At 37.8% G+C, this 19,033-nt stretch overlaps 2 protein-coding genes across 4 annotated transcripts; one reads left to right on the top strand and one right to left on the bottom strand.

Moving 5' to 3' along the window:
• The first annotated feature begins 1,110 nt into the window (after nucleotides 1-1,110).
• LOC120715608 (green-sensitive opsin-like) lies at nucleotides 1,111-18,767 on the top strand. 2 transcript variants are annotated; one of them, XM_040002696.1, is made up of 6 exons: nucleotides 1,111-1,257; nucleotides 16,812-17,039; nucleotides 17,132-17,300; nucleotides 17,465-17,630; nucleotides 17,752-17,991; nucleotides 18,077-18,767. In XM_040002696.1, exons 1-6 carry the CDS (start codon nucleotides 1,239-1,241, stop codon nucleotides 18,173-18,175), a joined length of 921 nt encoding a protein of 306 aa, XP_039858630.1. In that variant the 5' UTR covers nucleotides 1,111-1,238; the 3' UTR covers nucleotides 18,176-18,767. The 2 variants fall into 2 exon arrangements, with proteins under 2 accessions (XP_039858630.1, XP_039858621.1); XM_040002687.1 differs by lacking the exon at nucleotides 1,111-1,257 and having other exon boundaries at nucleotides 16,571-17,039; nucleotides 18,077-18,764.
• LOC120715621 (green-sensitive opsin-like) lies at nucleotides 4,705-7,034 on the bottom strand. Of its 2 annotated transcripts, none has more exons than XM_040002711.1 (5): nucleotides 6,333-7,034; nucleotides 6,074-6,242; nucleotides 5,717-5,738; nucleotides 5,350-5,589; nucleotides 4,705-5,264 (listed from the first exon to the last, which is right to left on the bottom strand). In XM_040002711.1, the coding sequence occupies exons 1-5, from the start codon at nucleotides 6,715-6,717 to the stop codon at nucleotides 5,166-5,168; spliced, it is 915 nt and encodes a 304-aa protein (XP_039858645.1). In that variant the 5' UTR covers nucleotides 6,718-7,034; the 3' UTR covers nucleotides 4,705-5,165. The 2 variants fall into 2 exon arrangements, with proteins under 2 accessions (XP_039858645.1, XP_039858637.1); XM_040002703.1 differs by having other exon boundaries at nucleotides 4,707-5,264; nucleotides 5,717-5,882; nucleotides 6,333-7,030.
• Nucleotides 18,768-19,033: the final 266 nt, after the last annotated feature.

The following is a 19,033-nucleotide window of genomic DNA, read 5'->3' as shown; positions in this document are numbered from 1 at the left end:
AATCAAGTGGTTCGGACTCAACATGTTGACTAGTGCGCATCAAAAATATATTCTACATCAAACAGACAATTAAAAAGGAAAATGTCCCGATATAGAAAAATGTGTTTTAAAAGACAGAGGAGTTTCTGTTTTGTGGGCAGAAAGTGAAGTCTTACCCATCACCTTGTCGACCACCAGCATGCACTTACCCAAATAAAAAAAACAATCGGCTCAGAAAGAAAAAGAAAGGCAAGGCAAGGCAAGGCAAATTTATTTGTATAGCACAATTCAACAACAAGGTGATTCAAAGTGCTTTACAGAGACATTAGAAACAAAAACAAATAAAAAGTATGATTTAAAATAGACAAATAATACATAAACCAACCTGCTTGTTCATCAGCACACAGATAACAGGACTGTGCACTGTTAACCTCTAAAGGTGATGATGGCACCGAATGGAGATTCAATGCAGTGAAAGTGGCATATGGTATCCAAAGTACCAGACGCACATCATGACGCACACACATCTCACTTCCCTAACAGTCTTCTGGCTGTAATCCTGTTACTGGGCTGCAAAGTAAAGTGTCTGAGACCAGATCCTATGATCAACATTTGCAACAGTTTACCAAAGATTTAATTAAAAAGCAGCTATAATGTAAATCTTTTTCTTTGAGGATTAGTTAGAACTCAAAGTGAATTTAAGTTTCACTTATAACTGTTAATGTGATAAGGAAGACAACAGAAATGCAAGAAATAGATGGGTCATGATAATAGATCATCAACTTCTAGTTGTCGGAGTGCTGCATTCCCTCAGCAATGTTCCCTCTAATTTCAATTGTTCCGTCTGTCCTGCTCACATCTCCAATGGTTGTGCACGTTGTCATTAACGTGGCTTCACTCCACATCAGCCACGCCTCACTGACTAACACTGCAAAACAGAATTGTTAAAGTATTAATTTTCATTTCAATTCAGGTTAGATTTTTTTTTGTGCGCAACGCAGATTTTCTGTGCGCAGAGACCGCGCCAGCAGCAATAACAGGTAGTAAGCACCTGTGAACAGCTTAATTTTAGCACGGGAATGATTCCACATACACTGCCAGTGCAGTAAAAGCATACCTGAATAAAAAACGAAAAATCATCCTGACAGAGAACAGAACAAAAGGCAGCCAACATCTAAAGAAGAGCCCTGAATGCCCTTCAAGAAGACTGCAGAATTATTCCTGAAGCCTTCTTAAAGAAAAAAGAAGAAAGTTTGCCTATGAGAGTTCAGACTGTGCTGAAGAATAAATGTGGTCATAACAAATACTGACCTTCAATCTTGTTACAATTGTATATTACCTAAGCTGCAACATGACTTCTACTGAACCTAAAGCTTTTCATGTGTTTCAAATGTGCATTGGCAAAGATTTTGAGAACTAAACACTGAGTATAAAGCAGTTGCTGTAATTAAATGCCTTAATGGTCTTGCTCCCCCATACCTTTCCGAGTTACTTCAGCCTTATATTCCTTCACGGACCCTCAGATCAGCTGACCAGCTGCTGTTGGTTGTCCCAAAATCAAGGCTTAAACGTAGAGGAGAACGAGCCTTTTCAGTTATGGCCCCAAAACTTTGGAATACGCTGCCTTTAAATATTAGACAGGCATCTTCGTTTCCTGTTTTTAAAATGCTTTTGAAAACACACCTTTTTTCCAATAGCGTTTATTTATTTATTTAGGACAGTGCATGTTAATGAACATAAATGTAAAAAAAAAAAAAAATTACATGAATGTAAACATACCAGATTATAGCCAAGGGCTAATTTCCATCTGTTGTCCTTAAGCATAAAAATAGACATAATAATTCATAAAAATTCATCATTCATTCATAATAAAAACTCCATCACCAAACTTACACATACACACCATTCTGTTCCCAAATAAAACATTAAAACTATACAACTCATACATGCTCACACACTTGATTTGTCCATAACCAGTTTTTAACCTTTGCCTTGCTTTAGTGGTGGTGGAGCAAGGGAGTGTAAGACTTTATATATTAAACTCACTCTTTTAAGTTTCACTAAGTTATTGAAGTTCAGTAATTTATGTTTTTTTAACACATGACAGTGGTGGTGGGAAGTCGGTTTTTTATCAAGTAGTTTTAAACTTCTTTTATAAATGTTTTCAATAGTTTTAAGTGTTGTTGGACAAGCAAGTGACCAGGACGTCAAACAATAGTCCATATGAGAGATGATCATTGAGTAAAAATAAGTTTTTGCAACATTCATATTTAAATTATTACGTATATGATTAAAATTTCGATTATTAAATTTAAGTACCTGGGACACTTTATTTATGTGACTCTTGAAGGATAATGTTGGGTCTAGAATGACCCCAAGATATTTAAATTCTGGAGCTAATTCAAGCTCTACTCCATCCAGGAATATGTTTGACTGCTTCAAGTTTAAGGGGCGTTTTGAAAAATACATACCGACAGTTTTTGAGGTGTTCAACATTAGGCATTAGCCCGAAAGCCAAACTGCAATGGATGTAATGAGCGTTGGGTGTTTTCTAGGTGAGCAGTGAGGAGTTTAACCACCCACTTCTCAGCTATTTTAGATACGACCGAGAGTATGCTTATGGAGCGATAATTAGCCATGTCAGTCTTCACACCTGCTTTGAAAATTGGTGTAACTGCAGCAATTTTCCAATCTGTTGGAACAATGGAGTGTTTGAAAGACATATTCAAAACACGAGTTGTTGGACGTACAAGCAAATCCATATGTTCCTTTAGGAAGTTTGTGTTAATACCATATACATCAAGTGCTTTTGATTGTTTTAAACCTGTAATTAGTTTAACAACTTCAGTGTCTGAAATATGAGTGATGGTGAACAAATTTTGACCAACATCATTCACATTATCAGAGAATACGACTGAGTCAAAGCTCTGACTGATCTCCTTAACAGATGAAATAAAGAAAGTGTTTAAGTTACTGGCAATAGATAGAGGCTCTCTAACAATAGAGTTATTTACATAAAGTTCAATTGTGTTTTTACTTTTGTTTGAATGACGGCCAAGTTCAGACTGGCTTGAGTTGATATGGTTTTCAAGTGTTTTATGTTTTATGGACCTACAGCTTGAGCTGGCGCCTGCGGAACGGGCTGAGACGCTGCACCACGCTCACCCTTAAACACTGCAATATCAAAAGGTAGCCATTGACTCTAAAACAAAAACTACCTGAGGCTAACAATAACAACAAAGAAGCACCACCTCCAATACACAAATGAAAAACAGGCGGGAAATGTGTGGCCACAGGTTAACCAATAAATAAAAATACCGCCGACCCTCTCCCCAGACCTGCCTACTAAAATCTTAGCCTAGTTAGCTTCTGGAGTGTACCAGGCTCGAGGCAACTTTAAAGGCTAAGCATCAAGTGCACAAAGCACCGACAAGCCTACCCCCGACAGGGAACTAATCCCCACCTGGGTTTGCTCCGAAAATAAAAAAGGCAAAACAAAAAACGAGTGTCCGAAGGAAGAGCAAATGCTCAGCTAGACACTCCCCTGTGCTAGCCGGGGAGAGCAGCAGCTAGCCAAATGACCTTCACACAAACACAAACACCTGTTCACACTTTTAAACAACCCAAGTCCTTTCATTCCGATCCCGGACGAGCCCCCACATTGTTACGTTCCCCCCAAAAGGGTCTAGGCATGCGAGTGAGGGGACCAGTAACAAATGAGTCCAGAACAGAATGAAAGGAAAACAGACCAGTGTTTTTAGTAAATAAAATAGTCTTTATTATAGATCATCTTAACATAAAGAGCCGGCAACGCCGTTTTACCAATAGCACTCAGAAAAAGAGAAAAAAGGTTGCAACAATAAAGAACACAATCAAACAAAAACTCCACACCACGAGGAGGCACTTCCAGGGGCCCACAAGCTCACCCTGTCACTAACAGCAGCTGGCTTACTGCTGCCAAGGCCCACAAGCCCACACTACTCACATAAAGCAGCTATGCTGTTTCCACACTTCGAGCAGGCCACCTACACACCAAACAGAGACACCCCACCCTGCTCACAGCTCACCCCCAGCTTATATGACCTCAGAGAGGTGATTGCTGACTGGGCCCAGGTGGTAAGCGAGCCCAATGAGCAGCAGCTGTGTCCTGGGGCGAGAGAGAGCAAGAGAGAGACAGAGGGGTGGAGCAAAAGAGGAGGAGGCGGAGTAAAACACCATGCCCACACAAGGGCAGTATCAGGAGGCCCAGCTAGGGCCGTAACATTATGTTTTATGTGAGTGTCAGTGGTTGTATCTTGTGTTTTACCCTGTGTTTCTCTACAGCACTTTGGGCAAACTTTTTGTTTTTAAACGTGCTATATAAATAAACTGGATTTGGATTTGGATTTACATGACTAAGTGTTTCTGCAGCAGTTCCAAATGACCCATTCTGTTCTTGTTTCAGCAGAAGCTTTACAAAGGATTACTATCAGTGTGACTATAGTGTGATGACAGCTATTCTCAAATGTGCATCTGTGACTTGGATGTTCCACCTTGGTAGATTTTTTGGAAATAGCCGGGCTACTACTTCAGCTAGCCATAATTTGCATTAACTAAATCTTATATTTTGCTCAAGAAAAAAAAGTTTGGAATTTAATCGAAAATGTCCCTTAAATGTGTGATGTTCTGCTTTGGTTTTAAGCAGCAGATAATCAAACCAGCATGTAAAAGTTAAGGAACCACACCAGTATGTTTCTTTTTATGCATGCATTTATTATATTTACTCAGTCCTATATTTTTTTTTTCCTTTTCATATAATGCATAAAAATAACACCACTGGTAGACCAGTGAAATATATGCTCCCCCAAGTAATTGCATGAAAACAATCAACATGTAATTGTACATTCATCAGGTACAAGTGTCACATTTCAGCAGGTTTACAGTTTTAGGTGTTTTTCGTTTACAAGTTCACTCATGTTCACTCTCTCAAATGCTCTCACATGCACACAGACACACAATTGCTGTACAACATCATCCCAACAGAAAATGCATTTGCCTTTCTGTTAGTTCACAGATAACATAGAATTCCTTAGTGTTTTTGGTCCAGACTCCGTTTGTTAAATCCATTTGGCAAAATGATTCTAATGGGATGTTTTAAAATCTGGAAGCAATCATCAATGTCCATAGATCTGAAGATGCCATCAGGATTAAGACACAGAGGACACCTCTGTCTTGCTTGTTGAAACTGAGGTCTCATCCTCCACCATGCCGCCCATTCCAATGGTGGATAGCATGCAGTTACGGAACTGAAAGACAGCCAATTCAGAAAATCAGAAAATAGTAAAAGACTGAAAAACAGAGAATAAAACTATGAGAATACGTAACACCAACCTGTTTGTTCATTAGCACGTAGATAACAGGGTTGTACAAAGCGGAGCTCTTTGCAAAGAAAGCAGGGAGGGCTGCAGTGAGGGCACTGAAAGAAGCTCCCTTGTTCATGAAAATCCAACCAGCGAAGCTAGCATACGGTGTCCAAGCTACCAGGAAGCCCATGACCATCAAGACACACATACGGGTCACTTCCTTCTCAGCTTTCTGGGTAGAAGCTGAGTCCTGCTGCTGTGCTGCTGCCTGTTAAGTTTTTCATTTAAATGTAATCAATAATAGCAAGGTGCAATAAATTCCACAATAGCAATGGCTATCTTGGTTAGATTAACTGATCTATTATAAATAATTTAAGAACTTTAGCTTCACTTACAGCTTTGACTGTCATCACAAGGCTTCCATAAGTGAAGAAAATGACGAAGACAGGAACGAAGAAGTGAACAACAAACATGTAGATGACATATGACTCATTATTGAAACCTGGAGCCAGTGTGTAGTAGTCAGGACCACAGGAACACTGCATTCCCTCAGGAATGTACCTGTGTGAGATTATTTTTTTAAAATCTCATGTATTTCTTCAATAAAATTAGCTTTTATCCAGCTTTTATTCAACATTCATAATATTTCAAGACCTTTACAACTAACTACTTATTCATCTTGTTAATCTCCTTTGTGCAGTATTCTGACTGTTTAAAATCATTATGATGAAATGAAAAGAAATAGAATTTACCTGGACCAGCCAAAGAGTGGAGGTGCAGCACAAGCCATTGCCATGACCCATGTGAAGAAAACTCCAGCACCAGCATGAGCTCCAGAGAACTTGAAGCTTCCCATGGGTTTGCAGACCACAATGTATCTCTCAATAGCCAGGACAACAAGTGACCAGAGAGCAACTTCACCTGTAGACAGAAAAGGTGAGTTATTCATTGATATTGTATATCTGCCAATGAAATAGAAAGGATCCTGAAAAGATCTGCTTTCTTTATTACCTCCAAGTGTGGCCATGAATCCCTCAATAGCACAGAAGGTGGGTCCAAGAATGAAGTAGCCATTAAGAGCTGATGTGATGGTGATGGTGAATCCAAAGCAGCACATGATGAGTCCAGCCACAGCCAGGTTGACCAGGATATAGTTGAGAGGTTGCCGGAGCTTCTTGTTCTGAGCAGTTACGAACAATGTCAGGCCGTTGATGGGAGTCCCAGTGCAGATCAGGAAGAACATGTAGAAAGCCAGAACTTTGTAAATTATCGGGTCTACCATATAATACTGAGTGTACTCAAAAGGACTTCTAACAATCCCAGTCCTGTTGGACATGGGAATGTAGAAGTTCTTGCCTTCAGTGCCATTGGGCTCAATTCCTCCATCCCAAGCCATCTTTGCTAGTCAGCTGTTTAGTTGTGTCTGTGTAAAAAGTCTACTTGTGTGGACGGTGACGATGTTTCAAGTTACACCCTGTGATTTTTATACCTCTCCACTAACCCTGTCAAACAGCCAAAATGGGATTAGCGGGTTGTGAGGTAGTGCAGAAGCTAAGAGGTCACTAATTAATCTTAACACCGGATAGACAGGACAGGGTCCAAACTAATTTGCTCCCCTTTCCAAGTCCGGAGGAATTCTCTTAATCCTTACTCGAGAAAGGGAATTATGTTCCCTCAGCTTTTAAAGTCTGAAGAGAAGTTAATCATGAGCAAACACACAAATCATACCTGAAATATGAGAAATGTCTGTGTATATAAAAACAATAATGTGTACTGATTTTAGAGTGTTAAATATATTAACTACAGCAGATAATGTTTAGTGATAGTGTGACTATGTATGTGTTGAAATGTATGTGTTGCCTTCTTCTAATCCAATTCACTGTGGGTGCTTTCTTTCCTACAGTGCTTAACTACCCTACATTAAAAATTTTATGTGTTTATTATTTCAGACAAGACCTACAGTCAAGCTTTTTTTACCCTCACAGTCTGTCTCCATATGGAGGAACTTTGGGTGTCATTATCCTGATTGGATTAACCTCAGTATCTCACCTGTGGTAGCTGTGGTGTGGTAAAAGCTTACTGTCACAGGTCGGAAAGAAAATGTCCGGTAAAGACTTAGCCAATTTGTTGTCTTCTTTAAGCTACTGCAACACTATCAGTGGCAAAGAACAGCTAATATCAGTTATCCTTCTGTTTATTTGACAGATAGATTATGATTGGGCTACATGATGGAGAAACCACGTCATTTCTCTGTTACCTGTGATTAATTCAGATCAACTTGCTTGTGATGCTCTGTTTACTCCCAGTTAAATGTGATTTGATATGATAATAAATAAATTTACTTTCTTTTATATTTTCAATATCATTTATTGCTAATTTAATTTTGGCTTTTGCTGACTGGTGTGAATATTCAATATGCTATAATTTTTGATCGACCTCTGTGTATTAACTGCCCTTTGGATGCTTAAACATATCTATACATTGCAGATGTATATATTAGTATTATTACATACACTAAGCATTTCCATTTTATTCTTTTTTAATATAATATTCTACCAGGGTTTGACTGTGGTAAGTAGCTTAATGCCTGATAGCTAAACAGATGACACTACAGTGGAAACCAGACTGCAGATAATACCTTTCAACTCTGACACACCTCAAGGTGCCTCAGGTGGTAGCCTCATTACCTGACCTCAGGTAACAAATTAAGAGAAAGACTTAAAACACGATTTACTGTTAAGATCATTAACAAATTTCTCTTAACCTCACCCAACCTGAAATCTAATTTCGCTAAGTTGAGGTCATCACCATTTATAAAATAAGGAACTGTAATTACATTAAATGTTTGTTAATTCCTAGAGGTGTCCAGTAAAATACATCTACACCCTCATTTCCAACCAGACGAGGAGGCTGAAGTCCTTTGAACACCCACAGTTTCATTTGGTAGACCTTTGTAGATTTCTTTATGTTTGTCAAAATCTGATCTGGACTTTCTCAACTACATCCCGGTCAACTTAGCTGTGGATGGAGTGGAGATGATGGTTTCCAGGATTTCATGGCCACACACTAAGGTAAACTGCAACTGAAGACATAAAATGTAAATATCTAAACTTTTTTGGTTCCTTCATATAATTTGTATCTCTTATACCGTAATAATGTCTATCATTTATAAATTAATACTGGTTACTCAAAGATATGGCTCACTACAGTCTGTACACAATGAAAAAGCTTCACTTTCACTACGGATTATAGATCCTATTGTACTGAGTAATGTTAAAGGTTCGTGTGGTTTAAATTTGTAACTATGAACAACAAGATTTAGGTAGTTTACAGAAACTATCTACCTGGAACAATTTTAAGTTTAATGCAACATTAAAACATTAAGTGCAAATAAGGAGTAAAGAACAAAGTGCAGTTAAAGGCTGCAGAAAGTTAGATCATATTTAATGCAAATATAATAAGCAAAAAACCTTTGTGAATCGAGCATGAATGATAATAAAAACACAATACACTTAAGCTAACAAGAATCTTTTACACATGAATATATAAGATATAAGATATAAATATATAGCAATATGACTTTTAAAAGCACTGTAACTGTCTGTGTGATGACTGTGCTTCCAGATGGATGCGACAGACACAAGTCATCGCTGATGAACTGACGCGCTGTTGCTCTTTATTCTGTTGGACAGAAGCTGTAAGCGCATCTCTAATGAGATTGAGCGCAAACTTTATCCTTACTCAATTTAATCTGTAAAATTTGCTTAATCGCTGACATTCAACACAAACTCCCTGTTTGTCTTAGCACCATTTCTTTCTCTTCTGCTTAAGAAACTCTTAGCCTCTTAAAAGTCTCCATTCCTACTCCTGTTTTTCACCTCAGAAGCTTATTTAAGATACTTTGTGGATAAGTTTAGTTTTAATCTGTATTTAATCTTACCTTTAAGGCAGAAATTATCAAAACACTTTACCATTTTAAGAATTTCCTTAAAGTTTAATTACGAGGAACATCTCTTTATACTGTGAGATTTGGTGAATACGGCCAGTGATGTGCAGAAATTTGAGCCTTTTATCCTTAATGAGCTGCTTCAGCTCAGCCATATTCTCAGGATGAGTGTCTTTCTTGAGGTCGTTTTACAGAATCTCTGTTGAATAAATGATTGGGCTCTGACAAGAACACTTACTCTATAGGAGAAGTACAGAAGACAAAGTACCTGTTTGCTTCACAATATCAAGTATTAGAGTATAGTAGTATAAGCCTCCCTCCAAGCCACAGGCTCCCATGCAGCACCAAGCCACAGGCTCAGCAGCATGGAGAGTACAGCAGTCATAAAAGCAGACCTGATGAGCCTGTCAGAAAGACAGAATGAGAAGTAGTCTGTTCAGGGCAAAGTAGAACATGAAATTACAAATTAGTATTCGAGCTGTAACAATATTGTTGCAATAAAGTGAGACGCTGCTTTCAATCAAAGCACAATTTCATCTGCACTGTTATTGTAAATTCCCACTCGACTTAAGTATTAACTGGAAATTTTAAGATTTGAAATCTTTGCTTAGTCCACTACAGTGACTGTGAAAGTTTGGCTACCCTTGTAGTCAAGGGAACAGTTTAAATCATGAATATTCTACTCAGTTTAGATCTGTGGCATTTTATGTTAAGGGAAATGAATGTTTTGTTTTCAGCAGTAGAGAAAATGATATTATTAGGATGTGGTTTCATATGTGAAGCATGTTTGGTGATAAATTCTATTTATTTTAATGAGTGAGAACTTAACTATCTCAGTGTGGTTATGTAGTTATTATAGGGTATTTGCCAAATGCATATCTACTGTGTTATTAATTAAACCAGAACTGACCAAACTAACTTGAAAATTATGGATTTAAAATGAAAAGCTCTGAGCTTTTTGTCTTTGCCATACCAATTTTAATTGTACATGTTTTGTTTAGAGCTATTAGCATTCATGTAACTACTACAGTTTTGTTTTTTTATTTATTAATTTTGTTTGTTAAATTCATTCTTGGGATGAATTGGGATTTGGGGAAAAAATTTTCATCAGTGTCCAGCCTTTTTAATTTTCTCAAATTATCTGGAAATTTAAAAAATGTAGCACAATTAAGATTTTTTAATACAAAATTCCTAATGAGGATATATGGGATTTGTTTAAGTTCATGTAGTGGTGAACATTTACTCTCTCTACAGCAGCAGGACTTGCCTACTTTTAACGTATCAAGTAAGAGTAATCAAAAGTAAAAGTACTCCTTATACATAACAGCTCATGTCAGAATTATATATTTTCTGTACCACATTGGTGATGGAATAATAAAAGTAAAAAAGGACAAGTATAGAAAAATGTATTTACTTTATGTTCTATAAGTATATAATGTAGGCAGCTTGTCAACTTACTTGGAATGTAGAAACATAGTACACCAGTTTTTATGCTTTGATTGTTTATTATTATAATAAAAGTTTATTCTCCTGTAGAATAGAATTTGAATGCAAATAAATATATTTTTATTAGTTTATCTTAGAAAATATATGAATAAATTTTCAAACATTTAGCCTAAATAAATTCAATCAAAAATGTTAATAATGTGTTAATAAAGTTCAATACATGTTAGATATGTTGTGTGGTTCATTTTCTTCCTTTTTGCAGAGTTTTAACAAGAGCGTCAAGGAGCTACTTCAATGCTGGAAACATCCTACACTCCAAAACAACATTTTCTTGATTAAGACACCGCTCTATTCCAACCAGAAACTAAAGACCCCTCTGCAAGCTGAAGCTTAACCCTTCATGATGTGAACAGGACCTCTTCATCTTCAAAAAGCAAAGATGCACCCACTAAACCTAGATATGAACAGAACTGGTGAGGGCTAAAGGCAAAATGTAAATTGAGCTCCAAGATATAACAATCTAATATTTTTCACCTTGCAGTGGTAAAACACTGGTCTTCATTTAGGCGTTGGGTTAATTAGAATCACCAATTAACCCCTACAAATTTAATGTCTTTGTACTGTGTCTGCAAAAAGGTCTCCATTTTGGAGACAACACATAAGGATTTGAAGAATGTGAAGACTCAGAAAGCAAACCACAACAATCAGATGCTGTTCCCTCAACCCAAAGACACAGCTAAAAGAAATCCTCTTATCCAAAATCTCCGTACAGTATATAATCCATCTCCTCTGCAGGAGATTGTGTTGCATTCTAAGGTGAGTCTGGCTGAAGCCAAAGACCAGGCTCCCCTCTCTCCGGATTATTCCACCTATTGGAAATCAGGAACCAGATGTTTCCCAGTCCACTAAGGCACAGACCCCTAATACATGAGGCAGGCCCAGAGAGGGTCTACTTGGCAGGCAAGAATGGCCCTGATAACTTTTTTCTTAACAATATATTTTAGTGCCTCAGTTTTCATTACATGGAATTTTTTAGAATCGATTTTAAGATGTCCTTTCATCCTGGACCAATTTGCCTTTGGGAGATGCAAAAAGTGGCAAAGTGTCTCTGACAATATTTAAAGTCCTCCACTAGTGGAGGAATTTGTTCGGTTACTTTTAATAATTGGATGAAAATCCTTCAACATCACTATGTACTGTGTCTGTTTTCTTGACTTTCTCTTCCAGGTATTTGTTTTTGCCAGGTTCCTTCAGATGTTTTCTAGATGTTTTCTAACAAAGTCTCGTCTGGCCTTCTTGTTCTTGAGTGTACCAGAGGTTTGCATCATGATACAAAACCCTCTGGATTTCAATGAAGGCATCTCCTGTTTGTAAACGTTGATGAGATGCCTTCCTCTTCCAGAGTATTCCAGACTTGGCTGATGTTGTTTTTCGTTTTTTAAACATAAAAATAATTCTGCCGCTGCATGTAGCTAGCTTCTTCTAAAGTTTTGTTTACCCATGTGACAGATTTATTTTTTAAGCCTAATGATTGATTTGTGATAAAGCAAATATGTCATGTCAAGGGAACAGGAGTCACATGGCCTTGAAACGTCTTGTCGGTCAATTTTCTAAATGAATTTTGAGCCTCTAGAAATGGCTGTGTAAAAAGAACAAGGTGAAAGTATGTAATTCAATCACGTATTGATTCTGTTATTAAAAATTTACTGTGGTGGTTTAAGCATAACTATGGAAATTATGTCTCTGTCATGCGTCACCTATGTGTGACCAGTAGATGTAAAGCACATGAGCTAATTCAGCCTTTAGCTGCTTAAATTCACCAAGAAAGACAACGCCTTTCCAACTGTACTGACCCTGTAGTCAAAGGTCTACATGATAAAATACGTTAAAGCATATGTGACACAACGGCATAGACTGACTTGTGTTCTGGTCTATAATTATTAACCCTTTTTCAAAAACAACAACCAATGATTATTTAATTGACAACAGGGAATTTGATTCAATGTAAACACATTTTGGCCAAAAAGATGTGAGCTGAAGCTTTAGCTTCAGCCTATGTTTTATACATAACACATTCTAAATGAAATCCCTTTATTGACTAGATTTTATCAAAGCAAACACCAAGAAAAATGATAAATGAATAAATGAATAGGTAGTAAAAAGAGATATAGAAGAGATAGCTTAGTAGGTAGCTCCATGATTGGAAGGTCGGGGGTCCACCAAACAGCTACCCTGAGGTACCCCTGAGCAAGGTACCATCCCTACACACTACTCCCTGGGTGCTGGATTGGTGGCTGCCCACTACTTCACTGAGTGAATGGGTTAAATAAAGAGAGTAATTTCCCTACAGGGAATTAATAAAGCATACAAAATAATAATAATGAAAAAAATAAATAAAATGGAATATTTCACCAACAAAAAAATACTCATATTTCAGTTTTACATTTATTTAACACTTATTCTTAAACATTTTAAAGACACACCAAATCCTCTGAAGTCAGTAAAGTCACTTTTAGAATTTTACAGCTGTGTAGATTTTCCATGTAATTTGTGATCATGTATAATGATCTTCACATTAAAAGAAGATCCATACACACTCTATTTCGATATCATTTCGGGTTTTTTTTTTTAAAAATAAAAAATTATTTTGCCACATTATAAAGGTTGTTTTGCTTTAGTGATAATTTATTAATTTCAACTGTTTCTTTCAAAAATATTAGCTCCCTTTCCACTTTATTTTGAAGCTGTTCCAAACTTTACCCATATTTAGTGTAACTGACAAACAACAATTTAGACACATTACATGTGTCATTTATTTATAATATTTCCAGTTTAGAGCCCAGCACTGAAGGTTATGGAACCTGACAAGTAACCTTAAAACAGAGTCAACATTTCTGTACATGACGATTTTTTATACAGATGTGCTCAGTCATGAGTGAGCTAGCATCAGTCTATCTTTTCATTAGTAATCTGTGATCTGCCATATCACATGCATTTTTAAGATCAATAAACACCCCCAAAATGTACTCCTTGTTGTCATTTGCAATTTTTGTAACGTGTTTTCTACAATTTAAATGACACCCATTGAGGTGGCTATTCAATAAATCGCATTTTTCAATGAAATTATCATAACTTTTCAAAAACAAAAGACACATTTTTCTTTGATGGAAAAAATGCTTCTAATCACTTGCATAAATGAGAATGACTTCTGCTGTTTTTATTTTACCTGGAAATATACCAGTACCGATAAAAATATGATTCAAATATGCAAATACATGTTTCTGTTTTACAGTAAAAACCTTAGCTAATTACCATATGTTAGTAATTAGCTATGTAAGCCGTATTATATAAACAGAAAAGTAATTACATTAACATTTATTAGTCCCTTGACAAACCCAACTAACCCCACTCAACCCTAGCACGGCCAAAACAGTCAGTTATAACATCTGAAGGAGAAACAAGATTAGCTTTTTCATTTCTCTGCAGGAAGAAAGAGACAAAATTGTAATAATCCATCCTACTGTAGCCTACAATCCTGTTCCCCAGTGCTAGAGTTCAAACACTGCGCTAAGACGACAAAACCGTTTCAGCCAATTAACACACATTAGCCTACTGTTACTGCGTATCCATTTGGCTAAAGAATGCCTAAGTATAAATACATGCACTATAGTGAGCTAAAGCAACTGTACCAAACAAATCAGTGCACTATAACTAACATTTTGAGGGATAATTAAGTGAGTAAAAGTCGGCGTTGGGAGTGCAGCTCACGTCATTTATTGAATAATACATGACAGAGAGAGTAACTGTTTTTCCCACTATGGCTCATTAGGTTGAATGTTTTGTCTGCGTGGATTACAAAAAAGGGGGGAATCGCTTAAATATTGTAATATATCATATTTTGTCCGGAGAAACTACTTAATTAATTGATGAAGCGACACCTGTTTCCCCGGTTTGGTAGTCAAACGTCAGCACAATCCTCTGACACTATTGATCCTGCTGCTGTATCAAGCTGCATGTATTTAAGAAATTCCTCCAACTAGCTCAGAATATCAAACAAGTTTTACAAGCTTTGGCACTTCCTCGTATTTGGCGTAAGATATTGCATGCAGCACACTTACTCCGAGATTCACGCATGTCTAGATATTTATGGAACTCCAAAGTGTGTTGCGTTTATGTGCCTTTTTTTTGTACATGAGGAAAGCGTGTATATGGTTTGGAAAACTACATTTAAAAACAAAACGCACCACGGGAGGCATAAAAATAGCTGTATACCCATTTTGAAAAGCGAGTGTCCAGATAACTATCACTATATTCAAACAATAAACAAAATTATCAAAGTAAAAACAACAACAACAACAACCATATTCACTACACTACGAGCTAGAATGCCAATCTACATATTCTTTTTGTGTTATAGCGAGTGTTTTTGACTAACCTGATCCCTGACTGGGGCTTATTTTGCGGTATTTAGGTGCGTCTGACGCTGAGGGATTTCTGTCATTTTTAATTCTCTGCCTCTGTCCTTTTCTTTTCTTCCGACCATCCATTTCGCGGTTTCTCTAAAAGTAATCTGTAGCAGAAGCAGGTAGATACTGGGAGCACTGCGAAAGAAATGCACGGGTGCATGAGCGCACACACACTATGGGAGTCTTTAGCGCGCAGCAGGGGACACCCAGTGGCGAGTTGCACTTGAAGTGAGCTCTGAGAGGTCCGTCCATTTGTTACTGTTTGCAGTATCGCAGTTTGTGCAGTAACTGTTCACGCTAGGCCAAAACGACTCTCGGCACACCAGAAAATGTCCTTACAGTTCCGATGAGCTTCCTGCCGCTGAGGGTGGCGTTTATTAGACACACTCTAAATAAATTAGAAATACTATATGACACCTGAAACGACCAAAATCATGCTGACACCGACGTTACATTTATGTAATGTCTGCGTGTCTGTTCTAAGCTGTTAACTGCTGGCGTGAGTTCACATATTCATGGTCAAATGTTAAACGTCTCTTTGAGGCGTTAATTAGGCATTGGACTAGTTGGCTGAATCACCTACTGTAACACCTACTGAAATAACAAAACTATAGCAATTAGGTCTTCAGTTGTGTTGTTTTGAATACACTCAGTTGTTTCCTAATCTTTGTGTTTGACCCCACCACGCTGATGGGGTACTGAACACGCAACATGTATTGAAACAAATAAGAGATACATCGCTACATCAACAGTCTTGCTTTACCATGAATAATTGTCATAGGTATTCATATATTTAATTGTCACAATTTCCTTAATCACTTCAGTTCCTTTTAGTTACTTTGATAAAGTTCCTTTGATAAACTGTTTAAACAAAGGATCAAAAGTTTAAAAACACTTCATTTTTCTATCTCCTAATTGCAAAGACTTGGGAGAAATTCTTTCAAATGCTCCAAATCACATATTTTAATACAATAGTTTTAGGACTGTGTTAAGGTTATGGTTACTTCCTTTCTGAGGTTTCATTTTTAAATACTCCAACCATAAAACTTATTTATTTATTTATTTTACTTTAAACAGAATTTCTAAAACTATTTGAAACAATGTTTGTACTATACTGTGAATTTAAGCAATGACAACCAAAAGCAAAGAAAAATATCATTTCCTATAAGAAGGGGGTGTGTAATGTAAAGCATCATTTTCTGCAAAATGAGGACATTTATATGTCAAGAGGCCAAGATGTTTGACCCTAAGGTCATTGTCCCTCTTTGCTTTTTAAAGTCAATTATCAGTCAGACTTGATCTGTTCACTTCCTCACAATCCTCTTGTAATCTAATTTTGCTAATTTGAGGATAACCCTGAGCAGGTATAAAACACCAAGGCAGCCATAAACTACCTGTGTGTGGTTGGTTTACACCTTTCTAACACTACTGGGATATTCCATCAGCTGAAACTCAAGCAAACTAGACAACAGAAGATGGCTTGGGAAGGAGGAATTGAGCCCAATGGCACTGAAGGCAAGAACTTCTACATTCCCATGTCCAACAGGACTGGGATTGTTAGAAGTCCTTTTGAGTACACTCAGTATTACCTGGCAGACCCGATCTTTTTCAAGCTCCTGGCTTTCTACATGTTCTTCCTGATCTGCACTGGGACTCCCATCAACAGCCTGACATTGTTCGTAACTGCTCAGAACAAGAAGCTCCGGCAACCTCTCAACTATATCCTGGTCAACCTGGCTGTGGCTGGACTCATCATGTGCTGCTTTGGATTCACCATCACCATCACATCAGCTTTTAATGGCTACTTCATTCTTGGACCCACCTTCTGTGCAATTGAGGGATTCATGGCCACACTAGGCGGTAAGCAAGAAGTCAGATCCTTTTTCAGGATCCTTTCTATTTCATTGGCAGATATACAATATCAATGAATAACTCACCTTTTCTGTCTACAGGTGAAGTTGCTCTCTGGTCACTTGTTGTCCTGGCTATTGAGAGATACATTGTGGTCTGCAAACCCATGGGAAGCTTCAAGTTCTCTGGAGCTCATGCTGGTGCTGGAGTACTCTTCACATGGATCATGGCAATGGCTTGTGCTGCACCTCCACTCTTTGGATGGTCCAGGTACTCAAATATTTCTTAATATTTTATTTAGTTAAATAGCCTTTTGTACTTTTAAGCCACTAACTTGAAAATTAGATATTTTCACTCACAAAACTAGATGTTAAATGTAAAGAGCTATTTTTACTGAATGAGGACATGACTTTCTTTCTCACAATCTCACACAGGTACCTTCCTGAGGGAATGCAGTGTTCCTGTGGTCCTGACTACTACACACTGGCTCCAGGTTTCAATAATGAGTCATATGTCATCTACATGTTTGTTGTTCACTTCTTCGTTCCTGTCTTCATCATTTTCTTCACTTATGGAAGCCTTGTGATGACAGTCAAAGCTGTAAGTGAAGCTAAAGTTCTTAAATTATTTATAATAGATCAGTTAATCTAACCAAGATAGCCATTGCTACTGTGGAATTTATTGGTGTTATATTAACCTAACTGACCATAAAACTTAACAGGCAGCAGCACAGCAGCAGGACTCAGCTTCTACCCAGAAAGCTGAGAAGGAAGTGACCCGTATGTGTGTCTTGATGGTCATGGGCTTCCTAATAGCTTGGACACCGTATGCTAGCTTTGCTGGTTGGATTTTCATGAACAAGGGAGCTTCTTTCAGTGCCCTCACTGCAGCCATCCCTGCTTTCTTTGCAAAAAGCTCAGCCTTGTACAACCCTGTTATCTACGTGCTAATGAACAAACAGGTTGGTGTTACGTATTCTTATAGTTTTATTCTCTGTTTTTCAGTCTTTTGCTGTTTACTGAGTTTCTGAATTGGCTGTCTTTCAGTTCCGTAACTGCATGCTATCCACCATTGGAATGGGCGGCATGGTGGAGGATGAGACCTCAGTTTCAACAAGCAAGACAGAGGTGTCCTCTGTGTCTTAATCTTGATGGCATCTTCAGATATAAGGACACTGATGATCGCTCGCAAATTTTCAAAATTCCCATTAGAGAAATCTTTTGCCAAATGGATTTAAGAAGCGGACTTTGGACAAAAACACTAAGGAATTCTATCTTATCTTATCTCTGAACTAACAAAAAAATGCATTTTCTGTTGAGGTGATCTTGTACAGCAGTTGTGCGTCTGTGTGCATGTGAGAGCATTTGAGTGAGTGAGTCGATGTGTAGGAACTCAGATCCTCAAAATGTCAAAAGAAAAACTGTAAAACTGCTGAAATGTGACACTTTTACCTGATGAATGTGCAATCACATGCTGATTGTTTTCATGTAATTTTATGGTTGGGGATGTGTGTGGGGGGGGAAGGGGGCATACTGTATACTTAACTGGTCTACCAGTGGTGTTATTTTTATGTATAAAAAAATAAAATATAGACTTGAGTAGAAAATAAATGCATGCATGAAAAGAAACATACCTGTTTGTTGTTTAACTCTAAAGCTTTACACATAGATTTAAATTAAATCCAAAGGGCACACACACACACACAGGTTTGCACATATGTGCAGGACGATTGTGGCTCAAGAGTTGGGAGGTCGCCTTGTAATTGGAAGGTTGCCAGTTTGAGCCTTGGCTTGGACAGTCTCGGTCGTTGTGTCCTTGGGCAAGACACTTCACCCGTTGCCTAGTGGTGAGAGGCCCCAGTGGCGCCAGTGTCCGGCAGCCTCGCCTCTGTCAGTGCACCCCCCAGGGTGGCTGTGGTTACAATGTAGCTTGCCATCACCAATGTGTGCGTGAATGGGTGGCTGACTGAATGTGTAAAGCGCTTTGGGGTCCTTAGGGACTAG

The sequence above is a fragment of the Simochromis diagramma genome, unplaced genomic scaffold (genome assembly GCF_900408965.1).
Source record: "Simochromis diagramma unplaced genomic scaffold, fSimDia1.1 OVJJ01000320.1, whole genome shotgun sequence".
In the NCBI taxonomy this organism is placed as follows: Eukaryota; Metazoa; Chordata; class Actinopteri; order Cichliformes; family Cichlidae; genus Simochromis; species Simochromis diagramma.
Note: the sequence above shows the minus strand (reverse complement) of the source record. Positions and strands in the feature narration are given on the sequence as shown.

Bases quoted from the DNA above. Each gene is read 5' to 3' on its own strand.
- LOC120715621 (XM_040002703.1), bottom strand. From the start codon at position 6,717: ATGGCTTGGGATGGAGGAATTGAGCCCAATGGCACTGAAGGCAAGAAC. The intron at 5,883-6,073 runs GTAAATTCTATT...AATCTCACACAG, and splicing joins CCACTCTTTGGCTGGTCCAG to GTACATTCCTGAGGGAATGC. The intron at 5,265-5,349 runs GTTGGTGTTACG...GCTGTCTTTCAG, and splicing joins ACGTGCTAATGAACAAACAG to TTCCGTAACTGCATGCTATC.
- LOC120715608 (XM_040002687.1), top strand. From the start codon at position 16,655: ATGGCTTGGGAAGGAGGAATTGAGCCCAATGGCACTGAAGGCAAGAAC. The intron at 17,040-17,131 runs GTAAGCAAGAAG...TTCTGTCTACAG, and splicing joins ATTCATGGCCACACTAGGCG to GTGAAGTTGCTCTCTGGTCA. The intron at 17,301-17,464 runs GTACTCAAATAT...AATCTCACACAG, and splicing joins CCACTCTTTGGATGGTCCAG to GTACCTTCCTGAGGGAATGC.